We start from the raw sequence: 23,274 nt of genomic DNA, 5'->3' as shown, positions 1-23,274 counted from the left end.
CAGTTCCTGAGAAAATGTACATAATCCTTATTTTTAATTCAACTGGCTTTGGTTCTGGCAACGACACACTGATGATTGACTTTTACTTACTGCAAACTCATCTTTCTCATCAATGTAAAGTGAAGTAGCATGTTTATCGGGAACAATCCTGTCACTCTCCTTTTGAGAACCTTTCCATGATCTTTGCCCTCATTATCTTCTTCAGTTTGGTGTACAGACTGCACGAAACAAACTTACTTGTAGTTGTGTTCTTGTAACCTCCCGTTGCATTCAGTAAAATATAAGAACTTTACTTTTAACATGTTTCTGTTGATGGTCAGATAATCCACCTTTCTAGAATTTCACATTCCAGACTACTTTGTTGTACTGCAGTCTCTAGCTGTGTTAACCAGGCTGTCTGGTATATTGCAAGTAGTTCTTTCGTACGTAAGCAGTTAGTATCGCCTTAGCCCTGCCTTAGGGGTGGTAATTTACTGCTCAAGACTTAGTTGTGTAAAGTCAGACCCAAACAATGTAAGTAGAAGCACAAATTTGTAAATTACAGCAGACACGTGTTTCGGCGTTACAGGGAACGCCTTTTTCAATGCAAAAAATAATGAGCTTATGGATGAAAAGACATCCGACAAAAGCTTAGTTGTGTGTTGTGAATTTCCGTTTTCACGGAGACTGAATTAGAAGACGATGGGAAATCTAACAATATCTTCACTTGCTTTTTAATTTGGGGCTTCTGATTCGCATTTTTTTCCTTCTCTTAATTTTATTAATTTCAGATCAGTTGGGGTAAAAGGAAACTGAAATTTTACTTTTCAACTTTAGTACCTTCCCTTTCTCTTGGATGAATTGAGATATAAAATTTTGTTCATTGTTTCCAAGACTACTCTCTCAGTAGTCATTAAGTCAAATAAAAAATTTGTTCATTATAACAGTGTCGGACTATAAAATACTTGTTGATGAAATATCTTATTAACCTTAGATTATTATATGTGATAATATTTTTTCTGTTCAGCATTGTCGAAATTTTGTGAAGCAATATTGGAGTGCATATCAAACGCTGAAAAATCTCCTGATCCTTATGTGACTAAAGACACTTTCAGCACTGAAATTAGTAGTGCTTATGATATCCTTTTCAATAATTGGTTGCCTTCTCGTGAAGCTAAGGTAAATGTTCTCATATTTTTGTAAAAATAATACAGTACAATAGTTTAAATTATTTTTTAGTGGTGGAGAACATTTAGTTGAAATAAAACATAGAAAAACACTTGAATGTTAAAATTCATGATATTGGAATTTTTGACCTAATTTTTGAGCATTAATGTTTGAATAGATTTTGGGCATGTGGGCTCTGCAGCTGATCCATACATGGCATCATCTGGAGGTTCATTCTCACACATTCTTTGCAATAAAACAGGCTGTATTTGGCAATAACGTCTCAAATGTAGGCTTTCCAGGATTGAGATGCAAATTTACATATTCCCAGAGAAAACAATCTATAGGAAAATTGTATGCATAAGATAGGTGGCCATCCTCCAAGTCCATTTTGTAAAATTGTTACTCAATTTTTTTTCTGTAAATAATTTATGTCACTCACCAACTTTGATGGCTACGTCAACAATATTTCTCAGGCAAAGATGAAGACATTGATAGAAACGTATGTTAAATGCCATTCAACCCGAAACGGAACAGTGGTTTGACAAAAAAGCCAACATCTAGGAACAGGTTGGCTAGACAAGTTTGGGAAAAAGCATGCTTGAATAATCAGGAACACACTAAATTGCCAATGCTGATGGCGCTGCATTTGCAATTCTAATCGAGTACTCAGAAGGGGGTGAAGGGGCAAAGAGTTTTTCTCTATTCTCCCCCCTCTGCGAAAGCGCTGAAAGGGAGGTAATTAAGCCTCATTTGTCCGATGGTTCATTGCTAAAGGGTAGTAAAAAAGACATTGTAGAATCGTCAAGCGTAAGTTATAAGATAGCGACATGTGATTTAAAAGAAATGGTGCAAAATTAGAATGGCGCAAGAGTAAGAAAAGAGTAAAAATTTTGAATCCTTAAAATAAATTAATTTTGCAGTAAAAAAGGAACCATACGTTGTTTTTCACTGCGATATTTTTTCTTTTGTTCTTTTTTTGAATCACAATTTGCTTAACACCGGAGCCTGTCATCAGTTGGTGAACCCTGATATCGGATATTATAAAGAAACCACTCGTGAACCCCCCGCCCCATCCCTTCCCCCTTCACTTATTAATTTTGGGACAACATTTTGACCCTTTAAATATCCCCCCCCCTCTCTTAATTCTAAAATGAGAGTACTAGTAGGTTGTTAAGATAACTATGTATCAAAAGTACTAAATAAACTATCAGAAAACTTCAAGATATTAATTAATTAGCATACTAATTTGCATCCGAACTAAACATCCGAAATCTAAATATTTTATTGTAGTTACTGGAAAAAAGATATTTAAAAATGTTCTGATTAAGAATTCAACTTACAAAAAAATCCAGATAAATTAAAAGAATATCTGTTTTGTTCATTGACTAAGAAAAATAAAGGAAGAGACCTTCCAACAAATAAAATATTTCATTTACTTCAGTGTTCTAATATTTAAATGAAGTTTTGCTCTATTTTATTACCTTCTTTTTATTTCTTGGAAGATAAAAGAAAAGCATAGTGTGTCCAAATGATATACATAAGGAATGAATACTGTACTAATTTGATTAAAAATCTTTTTTTTTTTTTTTTTTTTGTGTGTGTGTGTGTGCTAGGTGAGATCTGAAGTTGTTGTTGCACTTGGATATATGACTCATCTTCTGAGCTCTGAAAAGTTAGAAGAATTGCTGCCTAAATTTTTTCCAGCTGTTCTTGGAATTTATAAAAGACATCAAGAATTCCAACATACAACTCAAGTATGTTTCTGAATATTGTGTTAAAACGTTTGTTCACAAATTATTTTAAAAATGCCTTTCGATCAAAGAAGTTGGGTTATTAAGTTTTATATTATTGAAAGCAAATAACTATTGCATCAAGGGTTAAGAGCAGAACCAGCTCAATCCATTAATTAAAAAAAAATCCTTCTTTCATATTTTTATGCTCTGTGGATACAATCATGATACAAAGTGATTTGGAATGCATTAAGCTCAACAAGGTCAAAAACTGGTTTTCTTTGAAGACAATTCAACCCATGAATGTGTATCCCCTACAAATTTTTCAGAAGTGGACGGAGAACTGGTTTAGATACCAACTGCCTCAATTGATTTGAGTAGCATTTCCAGTCTTTCAAAGTACTGGTAAAATTGTGTTTAGCATGAGGGAGGACAGTATGACCAATTTGCTTAAAAGTTAATAAAGCTTTTACCCAGCATTTTTAAAAGTATTCCACCAATCTTCTATATTTTATTGATTTGAAACAACTTTTATTATGCCAAGAATCAGTTTATAAATTTGTAACTCCTTAATTTTTTTAATTTTGATATTGAAAAGTTTTACACACTATTGAACTACATTTTATCGAGAAGTCAAATACTGCAATGAAAAGTGACTTCTAAGGTGAATTTGTTTCTCTGACGCTCTTTTACCAAAGCCTAAGTTAAAGAGGCAAAAATTATGGTTAAATTTCCCATCAGAAAATTTTTAAATATCTTAAAAATCTTAGTTAGAATTATGACATGAGTCCTTAAAAAATCACACTTGAGAAAGGAAACAGTTTTTAATAATTTCATCAAATACCCCATTGGAATAAGGACATTACTGTCTGAAATTTTCTAACTGAGTAAGGAACGAAGTTCCTAAATAAAGTATACACTCCCTTTAAAAATCCTTATTCCCATGAGACTGCCCGATACTTTAAGCCAGCTATCTTAGTTGTTTCAGTGTTCTCTGGAGTAGAAAGGAACCGAGGTCGTGTGCGGTATGTCCAATTCTCTCCTGATTAAATGCAGAGAAATGTAGTTAACATTTTCATTAACACTAGAAAGACAGAAGCGGTCATTTTGACCACAAACGGTTTTCAAATGCTCATATTTACTGCATTTATTTTTCGAACTCTTTTTCCTTCATCGACTTTTCCTAATTGTTTATTAAGATTGAAAAAAAGGAAATTTTATTTCTTCAAACTTATTATTATAGTCACTATAAATGGTTATACCTAGAAAGACTGACCTCTCAAAGAAATTTTATTTATGCATCCGGTTTTGTTCACTTTTCTGTCATCATTTATGTGATCTATGGATTTTTGTTAGTAGTTGGAGTGAGTAACATTCATTGGGTCTCATTTGAGTAGCACCTGCTGGTCAGGAGCAGTTCTTTGAACCGTTAAGAAATGCAAAACACATGTTGGTCCTGTGCTTTTTTTTTTTGTGCTGTCAGAACAGGGCGCAAAGTTGAGAAAGGTGAATTGGAAAGGTATGTGACTGGACACGCGAAATTCTATTAGTTCTAAAAAGAGTAGATTTAAAACAGGTGGATTCAAAAAACTTGGAATGGAATTCTTTTGTGCACCAAAACATGTGCTTTGTTTGAAATATAGGCGTTTATTTCCTTTGATGCTCTTAAAGTGCCTTATCACACAATTATCTTCATGATGCGATAACGTGCTGTTGGTAAAAAAAATTATCAAGAAATGAACTCCTACAACTGTTGCAGGATTTGTCTAAAAGGGTTAGCGGTTCAGATAAACAGTCTGACTCATCCGAGGATGGCTACTACATTCCTAACAGTGAAAAGAATTTGTTTTTATCAGATGATTGCAATTACTTTTCGGAACCTAGACCTCAGGAGAAAACAAAAACAATGTCAAATGAAGCAATGCGCAAATAAAACTACGAACATTTTTGCTGGTTGCTAAAAAACAGTTTGTGGCTCAAGTACATACAAAGTGATAAAAATAAGCATTTGTCAATATGGTAAAGGGGAGTAATGTAAGTATTTTGCTATATTTGTGCTGTATGAAGCCAATCGCATGCCTGGTTGAAAATACTCGTTAGTTAAAATTAGTATTTTCAACATATTTAGAAAATATCTCTCATTTTGTCTGAATTTAATCTTTCTCACTATCATTTATGCAATACATATGTGTATTTCACTTCATCGATCACAAAATTTAAGAAAAAAAAAAGTTTTCTAAAACTGATTTACTGATTTTATTATGATTCAATTGTTAAATTAATTTACTGCCTATCAAAACAAACTTTTCTGTGATTAAAAATCCCGAAAAGAAACAATTTCCAATGTCTTAAGCATGGCAGTCAAAATAACCACTACTAGTTTTTCTAGGTATACGGAAAATGCCGTCTTTCTAGTGTTAAAATAAAGATTACAAACGTGCAAATCCTCTCTTGAATTAGCACAACTGTTTCTAAATAAGGACAATTCTCTGAAATTCAGAATGGCATTCTCAACTTTTGTGCTAAAAATCCTTATTAGAAATGAAAACAATTCCCTAAAAATCTCCTTCTGAGTAAGGTTCACAGACCTTAAAAATCCCATTAGAATGATGATGTTAGTCTCTAAAAATCCCCATCAAAAGCAAGCAACAGTTCTGAAATAATGTTTGTTGTTCCCTTTAAAATCCTCATCAGATTAAGTAGAACAGTCCTTAAAAATGTCCTTAGTAAGTTTTCAAATATTCTCAAGTGAAATTTAATGATTCCAAGGATGAAGTTTTTGCTCTGTGGATATGCTTGCCAGCAGTTTTGTTGCACTCAGACAACGTGTCAAAATGTTGCCAGTTAATATTTGAAGTTAATAATGTGTACAACGTACTTTCAGTGCACCTGAAGCTATTTACAATTTTTTAATAATATTTAGAAATACAGTAGAACCTCTCAATAAGGGACACTAAGGGGACTGGACAAACTGTCCTTTAAATAGAGGTGTCCCTTCTTTGGAGGTAGATGAATTGATGCATGTTGTGTACTTAACATATAACTGAGTATTATATCATAATAAATGTAAATTACTAACATATAAGATGGAGTATTGAAAATGTTTCATATCTATTAAGTAAAATTCAGAATTATTCAAACTGGAAAAAAAAAAGTTTTATCACATTCTGTAGCATTAAAGTTTTGTAACTGATTTTAAAAAATTACAATTTTGAATTGATGTGTTACATGGATTTGTTGGATGTTCTGTAATTTCCAATGCAGAACCAGGGTTCGTACGGGTCCTTTCAAGTCCTGTGTTTTAAACAGTGTGACCACATTTAAATGTTTCTATACAAAGCTTGTCATGGGCGGCACCTTATCTATCAGATCCATATGAAGAAATTATTGAGAGGAAGAGGCATGAATGTAGGACTCAGTAAGAATTTGAATATAAAATTAAGAAATATGTATTATAATGTCCAGACAAACTTTTACCAGTTAATTTTTGAACAAAAAGTGAATCTTGAATTCCAGTAAATTCGATATTTCTAATCCATTTATATGTATTTTTTTTAGAGTAATCACGATTGCTTATTGCTTTCATTTGACTGTTTTTGACATTCCTATTATTTTTCCCACCGCCACCCTCCGCAGCATCACCGTCGACCCGATCCTCACGATGCTGCACCTCTAGCGAAAACCGTCTCCAGGTTTCGTCAATATCCTACACTTACATGCATACATACATACATACACGCACCTACACACATATACATATATACACCTACACACATGCATACACCTACACACATACACAAACACATACACACACTCATGCCTGCACACAGACACAAACACATATGCCTACACACACATACACACAACTACCCACACACTCATGCCTGCACACAGACACAAACACACATGCCTACACACACACAAGCACACATGCTTACACACACATACCCCCCACACACAAACACACACGCTTACATATACACACACACTCGTGATTGCGAAAAACATAATTTGAATTCAAGATGACAAAATTCAAATTTTTTTTTTTTATTATTTGTAATTTTTCTCTGTGACTGTCCTTTAAATAGAGAGTCCCTGAATGAGAGGCAAACACATGGAGGTTCCTATTCAAAGGGACTGGGACCAGAAAAAGTGTCCCTTAAATAGAGGTGTCCCTTATTCAGAGGTGTCCCTTAAAGGAGGTACTTAATTATGGGATAAGCATTTCCCATAGATTTACCCTAATACAAGATTTGTGAGAGGGAAAAGTCCTTCAACAATATTTGATGCAACAATAGATCCTTCCATAATGATGGTTTTGTATCTCGATAAAATTTCCGTATTATATAAACAGTGGCGGCTTGTGGGAGGTGCCAGATGGGCCCGGGCCCCCTCACTTTTTTCAGACAATAATTCTTTTTTTTTTCTCTTTTTTTTAGTGCGCATATCTTGAAATAAATAAAAATGGATTGTACCGTATTTTCTTGCGTATATCCGCGGATTAACGGTTAAAAAAGTGTAAAACTAATGAGGTGTGGATTATACGTTGCTGCGAATTATCTGTTTTTTTTTCCCTCTACACCAACGCATTGAACCTCAATATTTATAGCAGAATTCCCCGAGACCGTTACCCTGCCTTACTGAATTCAGGCTATGTAAATAAACAAGATACAGTAAAAGAAGAAGCCTTCGTTTGCACAAGATTAGACTGTTTGCTCCTTTCTTGACTCTTTATCTTCTAGTAATTAACATACTATATTGGAAATTCAGAGAAGAAATCATTATTTTTTAGATTATTTTTTGTATTAGTTTTGAATGTACTTTAAAAGTTATTACTTTTTCACGTTTTTTAATTTAGTTGCTAAAATTATATTTTAAATCAAAACTTCATGTTTTTGCATCGTATTATCTGCGGATTATATGAATTCTTTTTTTTTCTTCAGGTCAACTTTAGGAATTCAATTTAAAAAAAAAAAAGAAAAAATCCAGAGAAGAGCTCCAGAACCCCTTCCCCTTAAAATTTTCATAGGTTGTCTGCAATTGCGTTTTTGGAACTGCAATTTCGAAAAATTGAAGGGGGGAGGAGGGATTGATTTCTATTTATTTTTCAAAAAAAAAAAAAAAAAACTAACAGAGAGAGTGCCTGAGCTCCATCTCTTACACTAACGTCAATAAATATGGCATATAACCGCGTTTTAAAGCTTCAATTACTACAAATTTCCGGAGAGTGTACCGTTCTTTCCCGTAACATTACCGAAGACCATCTGAAATTGCGTTTTTAAAACTACAAGTTTCACAATTGAGAGAGTTGATGAGCAACTGAATCAAATTGATGAGATTTTTTTTTTCTTTTTGCTATTGTGCCTCCCCCTCCCCCTAAAAATTATTTTCTAGTTGTGCTTTCTGTTGTGTGTTGCGTTGTATGTACATATGTGCATATCGCCGTCTCAGAGCAACAGTAAGATTATTTCTGGGATTAGATATCTTACTGTTGCTCTGAGGTGACGATATAGTGTTACAGGGCCTTTCCATGGAAAACGGTAATTTTGTCCCGCACGTAAAGCTTCATATATTTTATAAAAAATAATAATTTAAATGGAGGATGAACACAATTTTGTTGCTTAAATCACAAACGCATGTGTGACTTCTTAAGCAAAAACTTTCTTCAAAAATTATTTATTTTTTATGAAATATAGGAACTGTCACGTCCAGGACAAAATGATCATTTTCAATGGAATGGGCGTATACATATTTTTTTTTTCAATGGTCTAAACTAATGAGACATGTTTCCTTTACGTTGGAACCATAGCTTTCAAAATCTACAATTTGTTTCGTCATTGCTGTATTAATAGAGCAAAAATATTAGCTTATTCATAAACAAGTTACCAGAGATTGACTTTGGATGTCCTGCATGTGATGCATGTAAATAAATTTTATTTTAAATACCAAAATTGTTTAATAAAAATATAATTGTGTCAGAAGTATCTTTGCATCAAATGTAAAGATTCAAAAAACTCTTACCAATATTTCATTAAAATATTAAGAGAGATGACGAAATGATAATGAAATTTAAGCTTATTTTGTTCCACACGTGATGGTGGAATGGCCCTACAAAATTTTTTTATTCAAAAAATGTCTTCCCATTGTTACACAGAAATTATTACTTGTTTTAAATTACTGCTCATGTAATTTTAAAAAAAATGTGACAAGTTATCAATACTTTGAAGAAAATAAAAAGAGTTGGATATTTTTTTTCTTTGTCAGCATAACAATTCTGAATCTGGCCCATGAACGCCAGGAGGTATTTCAGGGTTGCCATGCACCGGGAAAACCTGGAATTGTCAGGAAAAATGAAAATGGCCGAAAATCAGGGAAATGTCAGGGAAAATGAAAAATTGCATATTTCCGATCGTTCTTAGCACGACCCCGCGGTCTATAAGGTCAAAAAAAAACTTTCAGCCTTGTTTTTTTCGCTGCCATTCCCTTCCCATTTGTTGTTTTGTCATTCCCCTCTTTCTTCTTCCCCCTGCAGTTCTTTTTATCAACTCTCTGCCATTGGCGCATGCACCATAGCAGTTGGCAGTGGACATGCGCAGAAAGTACTTCTTTTCTTCCTCCCTTGAGCGGCTTGTTTAAACGCTGCTTGTTTACGTCAGCAGTTCTGAAGTTGTTATGATGCACAGCACATTGTTTTGTCTGCGAGTGCAACTGAAGTTTTTAATGAGCTGCAATAATATTTTCTTATTTTATATTTTTTCTTTAAATTAATTAACGAAAATCAATCGTATTATTCTAAACAATTTTGTTTTGTAAATTTAGTTCATTAGACAATTTTAAACTTAGAAAGTTTCTTTTTTACAGAGGTATCACTAATCTTTTAGTATTTTGGTAGTGATCTTTAAAGACTTCCAATGCGCTTCTTTCTTTCAAAATAAAAGTAATCCGATTAAAAAAAAAAAAAATCTGCACATCAGAGAAGTTTCTGATCAATGCTCAAAATTTAACTTTATGACAGGGTGCCCACAGGAGTGATTATGTCGCAAGTTGCGCCATCAAAATTTTTTTTTTTGGTGGGGGGGGGGATTTTTTAATTATTTATTTTACTTTTTTTTTATTCAAATTATTTACTCATATTATTTTACTTTATTATTTTCATCTGTGTGTGTGTATTTTATTGGGGAGTGAGCACACTTTTCTTTCAAAACAATAATAATTAAAAATAAATAAATAGGTTAAAAAAAAAATAAAAAAAGAGTGTTAAAAATTAAAAAAAAGTCCAAGGCGTTCAGAAATATTGGGGGGGGGGGGGGGGGGGAAGTTGTGCCATTGAACTTGGGGGGGGGGGAGCACCCCTGTTTTATGAGCAACAAACAGGGGAAATATGTGAAGCTAAAAGATGCATGATTTTTTTACAGGCCAAAGTCTAAAAGCGCTTTGAGTTCAATGGATTGGAGGGGTGAAAGGCAATAATTGAAAAAGTTTAGGTTTCATAAGTTTTTAGTTATCTACACGAGTTATATGCATATTCATTGCAATAAAATAATTACTTACATAAAAAAAAACAGCTGGGGAAATTAAATGTTTCTAAATTGGTGACTTTTTCTATGCTAGAGCTAATGTTAAATTAAGGGGTCATTGAGCACCCTCTTAAAATTTGAGTAAGAAGCTAAAACTTTTACAGCACAATACTAATAGTAAGTTTAAAAAAGATAAGGGGTGTCTTGAACTCGAGCTGAGGGGAAAAAAAAAATTGAACCACCCTTAGTACATATTTTTGATTATTTCAGCTTGAGTAAATTAAATTTGGTAGCCATTGTTTGTAAAGTTTGAAAATGAGGTAAGTTTTATCAAAATTTGAGATGCATATATTAATGTTGCAAAATGAAGGTGGAGATCGATAACCTGGAATTTTTCTCAAAACCACCTGGAAAACCTGGAAATGTCAGGGAATTTCATTCTTGAACTTCCGTGGCAACCCTGTATTTTTAGTTTTTTAAAATTTCGTTTATCTATTTTTATTTTATTCATTTTAAAGCAAATACTGAGATGCATTTTTATCTTTGTTAAAGTTAATTAACTTATAATTTCTACATATTTCTCTGATCACAATATTTCTGTACTTTTATAACTTGGGGTCTTGCTTAAAATAATATTACTCATTCAAAATAATTAGTTATTAAAAGGTTAAAAATAATATTACTATTAAAAATATTGGATTAAAAGTGCTTTTTAAAATGTATTGATTTATTTATTTTGAAAAGCCAGGGGGTGAAAGTGCCTCCCTTGCAGCCCTTTACCGGTGCTGCAAGGGAGGCGTACTGCAGCGTCGCAGAGCGTACTGGACAAAAATGTGATATTAATAATTTTCGTGATGTACTTTGCAGCTTCTTCCTGTCTGATTAAATTTTATTTTTGAAAGTCAGGGGTCGAAAGTGCACCACCCTGCAATCATGGATATAAATATGATATCTTTCGTGATTCACTTAGTAGTTTAAGAATTTTGTAGCTTGTCCTGTGTTTAAAATGAATTTAGTTCTATTTATTTAACAGAAATAATTATTTCAAAAAAATTTAAATATTGAAAAATATGTTTAAAAAAATTTAATTTTAAACTGGGGGGGGGGGGGTGCGAGTGCACCCATGATCTAGCCCCCTTACTTTTCAAGGCACAAGCCGCCACTGTATATGAATGTAAATATCCTTGTAATTTACTTGAGTCTGTGTAGCTATTACCCTCTGAAAAATGTTTTATCTGCAGAATAAGAGTTATTGTTTAATTCATCCACTACAATTACTCAGTTTCAAATGTAGCTTAAATGAAGAAAACTTCCTTGTTTTGGTTTTATTTCCTCCCCATCTTTCCACAAAATTTCCTTTCTTCACTTGTTTGTGTAAACTTTGAACCCCATGCCACTTTTTGGAATCTGAAGAATGGATTTTTAGCAATTGCCTAGTTTCCTCCTGTTATGCTCTCAAAATACAGGGCCGTTGAGGTAAATCCGGAAAATGGGACACAAGTATTAAAACTCTTATAACGCAAACAAAAAGGATTTATTTTGTACACAACTTTGCAATATTATGGAAAATATGTTATAAAAAGAAATTATTCTATAAAGCCGCCGTTAGCTGCCACCACTCGCTCAAGACGTGACCGGAACCGGCCACATGCATGTTTCACCTCTTTCCTGTCCACGTTGGGCACCACCTCAGTAATGGTGACTCTCAGCGCGTCCTTGGTATTATGGAATTTTGCATTAACCTTTTCCTCAACTACGCCCCAAAAGTAGTAATCGAGAGGATTGCACTCCGGGCTGGAGGGTGGCCAGAGGTCGGGTGTCCAGTGGTAGGGCACATTACTGTGAAGCCACGCTTGGGTTTTTCTCAACTTGTGGGCTGGCGCTGAGTCCTGCTGGAAGACATAATCTCTTCTGGCGGCCACCATGTCCATCCAGGGCTTGACTACCGTTTCCAATACGTGAATGTATCCATTGGCGTTGATTCTGAGACCTTCTTCAAAGAAATGAGGTGGCATAACATCCCCTTCGCTGCTGATAACCCCAAGGACCATGACCGCTGCTGAAATTTGGTGTGCACGACGGTGGGCACTTCTGAAGCATCCATTCAACTGACCTGAAGATAACACCAGAAGATAACCACTCAATAATCTCCTTTGGTGATTTACCGGCACGAAGGGACTCAAGGATCGCTGCTCTTCTGTCTTGTTCCCGGCTCATGTTGTTGCTTGTTGTAATGTGTCTATATGCGCGCGCCTCGTGACATTATGAACTACACATTAGATAACCTATTCGGAAATATGCACTTAACAACCGCTAGAGGGCAGTTAATAAACAAATTCCGGATTTACCTCAACGACCCTGGTATATGTGGCAATAATTGTGTTGGGTTTTTTGAGTATTGTTTTATTATTAAAATTTTGCATTATATGTATTTTTTTTTCCATTTAAAAAAACATTTTATTCTGAATTTATTGAATCCATTTTTTAAACTGCAGACATCTAGAAACTATAGATCCTCACTCAATTAAAATTTCTAAGACATGAATTAAACTGCAAAATTTCAAACCAATTTTAGGTTTTTTTTCCTGATATTAAATTTTGGTTTTTCCTTTTCAGGGATTATGTATGGTGTTAGATGCTGCAGTATCCAATCATAGTGTTGTACTCGAATCACATCTGGATTCAATTTTAGCTGCTCTTTTCCCTCAAGTAAAATTCTGTATTTTATAAACTAAAAAAAAGCATTTTCATGCAATTGGTCAAACCTGTCTGTCTATCTGAACAATCATGAGAAAAAAAAAAATCTGAGCAGATTTCAAGAGACAGAAGTTGCGATAGTCTTAAAAATTTACTTAAGTCAGTTATTGTATCTCTACTGAAAATTGTTATGAATTAGTAATGTTGATGATTTTTCTATGTACTATTTACTGCATGTCCCCCCCCCCCATCCCTTTAATTTCTTAGACACAGATTGCTTCCAACTTCATAGTCTTTATTTGTTGTTTGTCATTCAAAAATGTTAAAAAAAAAAATGATTATTCATCAACAGAAAGAGCCTCTTTTTTTCCCCATGCCAACCATATAATCTTTCAAAACTATAGAAACTAAGGAATTTTTTTTCTTAATGCCTTACAAAGCTAACACATGTTTACCAATTCTGCCTCACTGGCTAAGTCTTCACCAGACTACTACTAATTTTCTGTAGACTCTCTGGGAATCTTTCATTGAACTTTTTTTTCTGGTTTCTAACACCTCCCCAAAGCTTTAATTCTACTCAACACTGAAATTTTTCTCTGTCTTCTAATTTTAAATAGTTATTATATCATTGACTTAGAGCAGATTTTAACAGGTGTTTAGTAACTACCTTCAGTGTTTCTTTGATTTGAGACTGTGTTATATTCAAATAAGTTCTCTCTAATATAATCTGAGGTATAGTATTGGAATCACCTTGACATCAATGTGAAAGAAAACGGTTACTACTTGTTTGTGTTGAAATTCAGATAAATATATCTCTATCAAAATATTTTTAATTCCTAAAGTAACCTAAATTGTTAGTAAATAATTCATTATACTTTTTTAATATAAAGGAACAGTTATCTGGTGAATTTAATGGAAACTGATAAACATAGGCCTATATTTACTTAAAATTTAAATTTTTGTGTTCTCAAGATACTCTACTTTATACTTATTATTGTCACTAAATAAAACTTATTATGTTGTTTTAATCATTTTTCGGATGATAGTTTTAAGAAGCTATGCATGCACACTACAAGGTACTTTCAACTTAATCAAAAACCTATCATGAAATGTGTTTGTTTTCCTTTGGTGTTAAAGCAGTGTCTGATAAATCCAACTCTATTTTAATGTGAAAAGTTTAATAATTTAAATTTTTACACTTCAAAATTAATTACTTTTACTGATGAACTGTTCAAGGAAAGTTAATTTTATCTTGTCCATGGTTGAAAGAATATTTTGATGTAAGATCACAGATGTAAACACAGATTTTTATCAAACCTTATCTGTTTGGGAAATTTATTTCTAATAAGTTTAGTAATAGTAATGTAATTGTACACTTGTTGTAGCTTTCTTATCTACAAGTTTTGACGTATGTGGATATTGTCTTCATGTTTGTGTGTATGTGTAGCTAACACTGTATTTGGTTTTAATTTCGTTATTATGTGCTTCTAACTAATATTTAAACTTTTGTCCTTTAGGTTTGTACTTTGCCCGATTATTCACAGCCTTCAGGAGTTAGAAACCACAATGAAGTTTTAAGATGTTTTGCTGTGTTAAGTAAGTTATTCAAAGAAATCAAAATGTCCTACATGTGTGTTATTTGATTAGCATATAATAAAAATAATGAATAAGAATGTTTTGCTTTGTGCAAATGAAAAGAAAAAGACAGTCAAAAGTCAAAATCATTTGATCTCAAAACTAACTAGTGCATACACGTTTTGAGGCTACAAGGAGCCCTTTTAGCAGTTCAGATATAGTTTTGAGCTTTTGATACTCAGCAGCAATCTTGAAGGCTTCTTAGGTAACTATTATGCCACTTAGAACTTCTTTCTCTTTTTTTTTAATTACAAATGGAGCACTGTAACTCCAAAACACAAATGTTCAATAAGTGTTTCATTGGTGTTTTAACCATTTTAATTTTTTCATTTATGTTATAACAATGTTGATGTGAGTATGATGAAAGCATCATTTTATGTATAATGTTCCAGCAGAAATAAAAACTTTTGAACAACAATCTTTTCACATGTGTATCATATTTTGTGTTTGCAAAATACCTTTTGTGTTTGCAAAATGTGTTTGCAAAATATGATACAAAATTGGTAATTAGTTTTCCTAGTTACAGTTGTTACAATTGATACATTGTTCAATTTAAAATTTAAAAGTTGAGCATTTCTGAAATTTTCATACAGTTTAAGTTAGGTCAGAACATTGTTTTAAATGTTTTTACCCTCATATCTTTTATTTTTAAAATTGCGTTACTCTGATTTATTTCAGCTTCTGTGTATTCCAACCGACTTTTATCTTTCCTGTTACAACGATTGGATAGCAATAATGAATCATATAAGATTGGATCTCTAACTGTAATAAAGCATTTAATAAACTCTTGTGGTATGTAATTTTGGTGTCCTATAACTTTTAAAGCTTAATTTACAATTCTTATGTTGCATCTTTACAAAATAATCATATGTAATGCATATATTTTATTCTAGATGAACATATTTCTAGCAAAATCCCACTTATTATATCAGGGATAAAGCCTGTTTTAGAATCGGGAAACAAAGTAAGTGCATACAAAATTTTTTTTAATTATTTTTGTTGTCAGACTATATCTTATAATATGATACAAACTTATCTTATAATATGAAAACTTGTATCTTAAAATATTGCCCTAAATCATAAGTTCTCCATAATTTTTACTTGAAAAGAAAGCTATTATCAAATCAAATTTCCCATAGTGCACTTGTTGCTTTTAGTTAGTGATAGAACCAGCCCAGATTACCCAATAGGCCGACCTAGGCCCTGGCCTAGGGGTGCAAGCTGAAAAGGGCGCATGTCGCAGAGGGAAAAAAATGAACAGCTTGCTGGAAAAGAAAGAGCAACGCGTTAGTATATGCAAAAGCAAAAAAAAATTATCTAGAAAAGATTGCAACCACGATAGGCATAAAAACTAATTGGGGGGGGGGGGGTGCGTGAGGCGATGTCCGTTTCCGGTCAAAGCATATATTTTTAATACCTTTGATTTGAACAATAATTTCTTAAAAATATAGCTTTGACCAGAGATAAATGGAGTCCTCCAAGAGGGCCCCAACCTGACTCCTAAAAAGAGCAAAAAGGATTTGAGGGCACAAAAAAAAAATGGTTTGCAAGCACCAAAAGCAAGAAAAAACAAGAAAAAACCCCAGAGTCACACAGGCTTGAGGGTAAAAAAAATGAAGGCACACAGGCTCGAGGGCGCACCGGCCTTCGGGCCGATGCGCTGCAACGGGCTAGTTCGCCCCTGGCTTTGCCAAATTAAATACTTACTAGAGGTTAATCTCACACAGGAAAATTAGTAAAAATCACGACCTAGAAAATGTTCAGTTATAGAAATTGTACTTGTTACTAAAACTATTTTTCTCTTGATTTTTCTTTAAATTGCATCAGTATGTGTTTTGCAATTAATAATTTAATAATTCACATTTATTTGTAACTGCCAATCATTAGGGGCACCGGAAGTTATTATTTTTTTTGTGTGTGTGGGGGGGGGGGGGAATGTCATTTTACCAAATGAAACTTCAAATCTTACCGAATGACAAGAATTAAAAAATACGAGCATGCACATCACGTATCAACATCTAACGAAAAGAAAAAAAATCAGAAATTAGATATCTTTACAAACAAAAATATTATTATATTGTCTCCGAATTTTCCAACCTGTGGGATATTTTTTGTCAAATAAGGAAAGTTGGAATGTAAAAGTGACCTCCCGTGCCCCCCCCCCCATGGGAGCGCCTCTGGCAATCATATCACATATTTTGCACAAAATTTTCACCATAAACTGCTTTAATTATCTACACACACATGCATTTGCAAGCAAGTTCCTAATAAATATTTTATCATAAACAATTATATATATGTTTATTTATAGTTACAGTCGGATCCCGCTACAACGTGATCTGAATTGTGCGAAATGGCTATAACGGGAGTTTTGCAGGAGTAATGAATTTTTTATTGCTGACGCAAAGTATTTGCTTGCAACAAGAAATTTTTCAGAAAGGAGCAGCGCACAGTGGGGCGAAAACGCCAAAAAGCGCTTGTAAATGTTTTTTTTTTCCTATGTTAAACCAATTGAGGATTAATAATTTTGCACAGGCCTACCTCTTAGGCAATCAGAACTGGAATTTTAGAACCCCTCGTTCACTACAAAGTTAAAGGGAGCCTTTAGAAAGTTGAAGAACCATGAGTGTGGGAATTTATAAAAATTGCTTTTAAGCATTCTATAATTTTTTATTCTTATTAAAGGCGGGTATATTTAATTTCTCTCGTGTCCAACGACAGTAATAAGACGAAAAAATGAGTAATTGAATTCTTAAACCGAAAATCGGCTTTGATCAGCACCGAAAACTTGGGAATTCAAGGTTACTTTTTTCAAAACACTCTACAAAAAAAGTGCTCTTATGTCCTCTTAGAAATTAATATTAATTAGTCATAAATGGTTTGTAGAAAGACCTTGAAAAGGAATTAACTGCGTAAACCTGCAAACTTTGGACCCTGAGCCCAAACAAATCTGAAAAATTCTATAATAATCTGCCTGTGTGAACAAACAAGCAAGAGAGGTTAAAAACATTTTTACACGCTTTTCAGCGTTTTTGCTCCACTGTGCAGCAGAGCATTAGAATGGGCTTCATTGACACTAAATATTGGTTTCGTAAATGGACTTTCTTTAGCATCACTGGGAACTGTCTTGGAATGCATCCCTTGCATAAATCGGGATCCGACTGTGTATTAATTCTCAAGGTTTGCTTCCAACATAATTTTTTGTGAATTGATGATATTTTTATTTAAAATATCATCACGAAGATCACAAAAAAAAAATGAATAAAAATGCATGGGATGCCCCGAAATATGTTTTAAATTGAAGAAAAGAAAAGAGACAGTAGTAGAGAAAGAGACACCAGCAGTTCTAAAGCTTTCTAAGATAAAAATGAACAAACACGAAAGTGTATCAAAAAATTCAAGAACCATGATATTTAAATTTAAATAAAACGAAAGAAAAAAATACATACGATATCACTATCACTACTAAAGATCATCTCAGTCCAAAGCGTCAAAAGTTTTTTTTTTTTTTTTTTTTTTTTTTTGAGGCCAAAATGGTTGTTTTTCAGACAGACAAGAATTTGAGGGAGAATTTGAAAATTACATTATGGAAAAACTAAAACAGTTAATTATTTTTGGAAAAGAAAAAGTGGGAGCATATGTTTTACAACATATTTTTAAAAATAAAAAAAGATTGTGAACACAGAAAACTAAAGGTAGGGAGGCATTTTCTGAGTAAAACCCCATCTTTTTACTTCACCAAAGGTAGCCTAAAATTACGTCTTTATAACTTTAATTTCATAAAAACTTCAGAGGAAATTCCATGAACCCGCTTCTACTATTATTTTCAAAAATTATCTACACTTGTTTTTTTTCTTTTTATTTATTTATTTATTTATTTTTTATTATTTTATTTTATTTTTTTATTTTATTTTTAGAGTGTTCTTGCCAATCAAAGATCTCTGACTCCCCACTTTCACATCATAACAGATCATCTAGAATTTAATTTTTAGGAACTTAAGCTTGAAAATTTTCGTGGGGTGTGTCCCTGATTTCAGCCCTCCTCCCACCTTTTTGAAAATCTTCTAAGATTTGTTTTAAGACTAATTGCGACGAGGGGGGGAGGAGAGTCCCCGAACTCATCCCTTTCTGTAACATCAAAGATAAGGTACAATTACATATGTTATATATTTCAGTTTCGAAAACTTTCTGGGACAAGTTCCGAATGCCATTACTTCCCGAGAAATCGCCTTTCATGGCCTAAAATTGCATTTCCAACGCTTCAATTTCTTAAAATTCACGGAGGAACCGCCCTTCCCCACCCATTTGAACATCATCGAACGAAAACAAAGAAAGAAATCCATCCCTCGTTTTGTCAATATGCAGGGGAGCGCAAAAACTTCACTCGGCACTGGCCGCTGTTAAACCTCTGGGAATGACTAAAGGAGGGAGGGGGGGGGGGGGAACTATTTCAATAGAGTTCAGATATGTGAGGTGGGGGCGTAATCTCCGAGTTTGGCCTAGAGGCGTAAATAGATGTTAATCTGGCCCTGGATGGAACACTGCAAAAAACTTGTTTTCAGCTCTTAATGTAATCGAAAAAATAACTCGTTAGTTTAATATATTTATGAACACTTTATTTCTTGTTTAATATCTTATGATATTAAAAATCAACTCTTTTATTATTAAATTATTGTACACATTTTCTCATATGTAATTTCTCCCTAAGTAATTTAAAACTTCTGTCATTTATCTTCATTTTAATTATAGTAAATTCAATTTATGAATAATACTTTTATGTTCATCTATTTTCAAGCTTTGAAATTCATAACCAACCATTCAAAATCATTTATTTTTATATGTTTTTAGGTGAAAAAAGTTATTGCACAAGTAATAGTCACTCTTGCTCATCATGATCATTTGAAATCAAATGATGGTTTGGATTTAGTATGCTTTGTTATTCAACAATGTGCTTTGCCTGATGATCCAACAGTAAGTTTAACATTTTCAAGTTACTTTTATATGTTTTAAAATAAACATGTTCTTTTTTTTTGTGACAAAGTAAATATGAGGTTTGACCCTAGTTAGTCATTTTTGATAATTTGTATCAATTCCTGAGCCCTTATTTGCCATAAAATTAAAATAAGGACCTTTTTCATTTATTTATTTTGTTAACGATGATGAAGCTAAATAAGTAATCTTTGTTATTGTGTCTTAAACTTATTGAATTATTGTTTAGAAGAAAATTTGAAGAAGCATCGTTTGCTTTTAGTTTGAAAAAATAAAACTTTCATTTCTATTTTATACTTCTAGGCAAAGCGACCTGGTGACCCAAATTATGTTAGTAATGAAGCTTTAAGAAACATGTGTGAAAATGTTATGCATCTTTTGACTACGACTGTTGAAACAATGGAAGAAGTAAGATATTAAATCCACCTATATTCTTTTATTGACAAATTTTGTATTTTAAGTGTAATTTCATTCTTTGCTTCACAAGATTCTTTGGCCAAATATTATGGATTGCTTGATGAGTGAGGAACTCACTGCTGCTGTAACCCCAGTTTGTAAAAGTTTAACTGGTCTTGCAAGCAAAAAGAGAGAGGAGTTAACCACTGACTTTGCAATTGATTATGGGTGTTTGTGTGAGTGTTGATTTTGAATCTTTTCTTCAAATGTTTTCTTGCGATTTTTTTTTTTTTTTTTTGGAAAGTTTAAACAATATTTTGATTATATATTTGAAGTTGCATTAATTGTTATAAATTATTTGAAATTTTTTTTAGCTAAAGTGCCTACATGCCAAGCTCTTCTTGGAAGATTATTGGTATTAATTGGCCATCCTCATGAAAATAAAGGTAGAGGAATTCATGTGTTAAAGCTTTTGAAAGTTCTTGCTCCTGCCATAAATAAGAATTTCACCCTTCTAGCAGATTCGAAGATTCCTCATTTGTTACAGTTTCTCGAAGGTATTTTCCTCAAATTTTTCCTCACTCACTAAATTCACCACTCATATTTTACGCACTTGTTTACATAGTTTTTGACAATATGTATTGCTTTAAATTTGACTTATTTGTATTATTATTTGTATAATTTCTGGTAACTATTTTTAATGTATATATTTTTAAATTATATAGTGATATTTTAATGCCTATGCTTTTTAAACTGGAATTTTTTATCAATTGAAGCTTTTATTTACCATAAACATTTCCTAAATGCTTGCAAACAGTTTACATTTATATTCCTCTTCATTTTAAAGATCATATTTTTTGTATACAAATACTGACATTGATTTTGATTAATGGAATGTATGAAATGCATTAAAACTTTACAAATGGTTGTAATGAAACCGAAACCGTAAACATGAAACATGTAACTTTTATAACAATCAAACTGTCTTTTCCCAGTGAATTATGCTCGTTTTTTAAAATTAAATATCTTTAACATATCAGCATGTACAATTACTTTCATTGTACCAGTTTAGAAGTGAATAATCCAAAAAAAAAAAAAAAACAGAATCTTTATGTAGAGCTATAGTTAAATGCATTTTTTTTTTGCACATAAGTTTGTTTTATGTGGTCAGACTGTTGAATTTATATCAATGCCTGTTTTAGTTAAACTAGAAAATTACCCTTCATGGTATGACGAGTGCAAATTGCTTCTTTATAAGAAAGATTTCCCGTAAAACTTGACTTGTTAAAATAGATACATATGAGAGAGAAATATTGAACATTGATTGGGAAAAAATTAAATTCTCACTGTCATATTGGCTTGAACTTAAAATGGACTGCCAAGTTTAGTTATGTTCAACAGGGATAAGATTTTTCTGGCTTTTGCCGGAATTCCGACTTTTCCTGTTGGCTTTTAAAACCTTTCCTGCCTTTTCTCTTTTTTTTTTTTTTTTCAGCAATCACGATTGCTTATTGTTCTCATTTGACTGTTTTTGGCGTCTTTTGATTTTTCCCACCACCACCCTCCATACCATCACCGTCGACGGGCTCCTCACGATGCTGCTCCTATAGCGAAAGCCGTCTCCAGGTTGCATCCATGTCCTACACACACGTGCATGCATGCACAACTACACACACATACAAACACATACATACAGACATCCACACATACACACACACATACATACAACTACTCACACATTCATGCCTGCACAGAGACACAAACACATATACCTATACACACATACGCATACCCCCCCCCCACACACACATTCATACACACAACTACCCACACACTTATGCCAGCACACAGACAAACACACATGCCTACACACACATACGCATAACCCTTACACACAAACACACACGTCTACATACACACACTCATGATTGCGAAAAACATAATTTGAATTCAAGATGCCAAAATTCAAATTTTTTTTTTTTCCTCTTTCAAACCTTTTTTTCTCAAAAATCATGAAAAAAATATATTTTTTTTAATTTTCAGTCTTTGATTTCTTTTTTTTTTTTTTCTATTTTTCCTCACGAATCTTCATCTTCCATGATATTTGCCAAAAACGTATGTTTTGGAATCATGCCAAGGACGTAAAACTCGTGCTGCACCGAAGTTACTTGCTTGCCTCGTTTGAGATTTCAATCTTTTTGCGTCCTATAAGTACTTCAATTATTTTTAATGTTCAGTGGTTTTTTACTAGGTGCTACCTTATATCTGCTTATTTTATTCATGATTTCAATAATATTTTTATTTCTTTAATTTATTTTAGAAAAAATGCAAAAGTCAATCAAAAAATGTGGCTTAGCTCCCACAGTCTCGAATTTTATTGAAACTTGGCATGGTTACTTTTTTTGTTCATTTAAGAAAGTGTAAAAAATATATTTGGTGAATTTCAAATGGTTTAGGCTTTACAGCCTGTTAAAAGTTTCCTGTTAATATTTCATGATTAAATGAGGCAGCTGCAAGTTGTTCTTTTTATTCTGAAATCATATTAGGAAGTTTTTAAAAACAAATTTGGGTTACAATGCAAGGAAAGAGATAACTAATCGTGTTTATACATATATATTTATTTATTTTCAATTCTTACTATAAAAAGTATGTTCTACCACATAAGAAGTTTTTGGATTTTTCTCTCTGTTGTAAATTTTTACTTTAAAAACAGACTTAATTTTAAAATTTATGTTATCACTCGTTTAACACTAATTAACTCAAATGTTTTTAATGAAAAAAATGTATTTTTCTCTAAAAAAAATATGAAAAGTTGACACTATTGTGTGATGCAGCCAAGATTGACCTATGGCTCTCCCAACGCTTTGTTCAAGGAATCGGGTTAGAAATTGTTACCTCTTTTTCAAAATTTAGATTTATTTAGGAATAAACGCCCTTGCAAGAAATGGTACAATGCAGCAAATTGTACAAAATTATTACATTTAAATATGTATTGCCTTCAAAACTGGTAAGTTAGCCAATGAATTTTTGAATATCATGGCTTCCAGGTTCTTTTTTGATGCTGTTTTGGATATTATCCCTTTTACGAAATTTTTTTGGATTTCCTCCTTTTTTCTCTCTGACCACTCTCATCCCTGATGCAAAATCTAACCAGTGAAGCA

General features: G+C 32.8%; 1 protein-coding gene across 1 annotated transcript in view; it reads left to right on the top strand.

Annotated features, from left to right (window-relative positions):
* LOC129233063 (maestro heat-like repeat-containing protein family member 1) overlaps positions 1–23,274 on the top strand; it is an 80,119-nt gene that overhangs the window by 10,365 nt on the left and 46,480 nt on the right. The window contains exons 7-16 of the mRNA XM_054867143.1: positions 1,007–1,158; positions 2,763–2,903; positions 13,013–13,105; positions 14,611–14,689; positions 15,407–15,520; positions 15,622–15,692; positions 19,577–19,699; positions 20,021–20,125; positions 20,205–20,349; positions 20,488–20,670. Coding sequence (XP_054723118.1) covers positions 1,007–1,158; positions 2,763–2,903; positions 13,013–13,105; positions 14,611–14,689; positions 15,407–15,520; positions 15,622–15,692; positions 19,577–19,699; positions 20,021–20,125; positions 20,205–20,349; positions 20,488–20,670 — 1,206 coding nt within the window. The remainder of the gene's footprint in view (positions 1–1,006; positions 1,159–2,762; positions 2,904–13,012; positions 13,106–14,610; positions 14,690–15,406; positions 15,521–15,621; positions 15,693–19,576; positions 19,700–20,020; positions 20,126–20,204; positions 20,350–20,487; positions 20,671–23,274) is intronic.

This window comes from Uloborus diversus, chromosome 1, assembly GCF_026930045.1.
Source record: "Uloborus diversus isolate 005 chromosome 1, Udiv.v.3.1, whole genome shotgun sequence".
Taxonomy (NCBI): domain Eukaryota; kingdom Metazoa; phylum Arthropoda; class Arachnida; order Araneae; family Uloboridae; genus Uloborus; species Uloborus diversus.
This window is presented reverse-complemented; position numbering and strand designations above follow the sequence as displayed.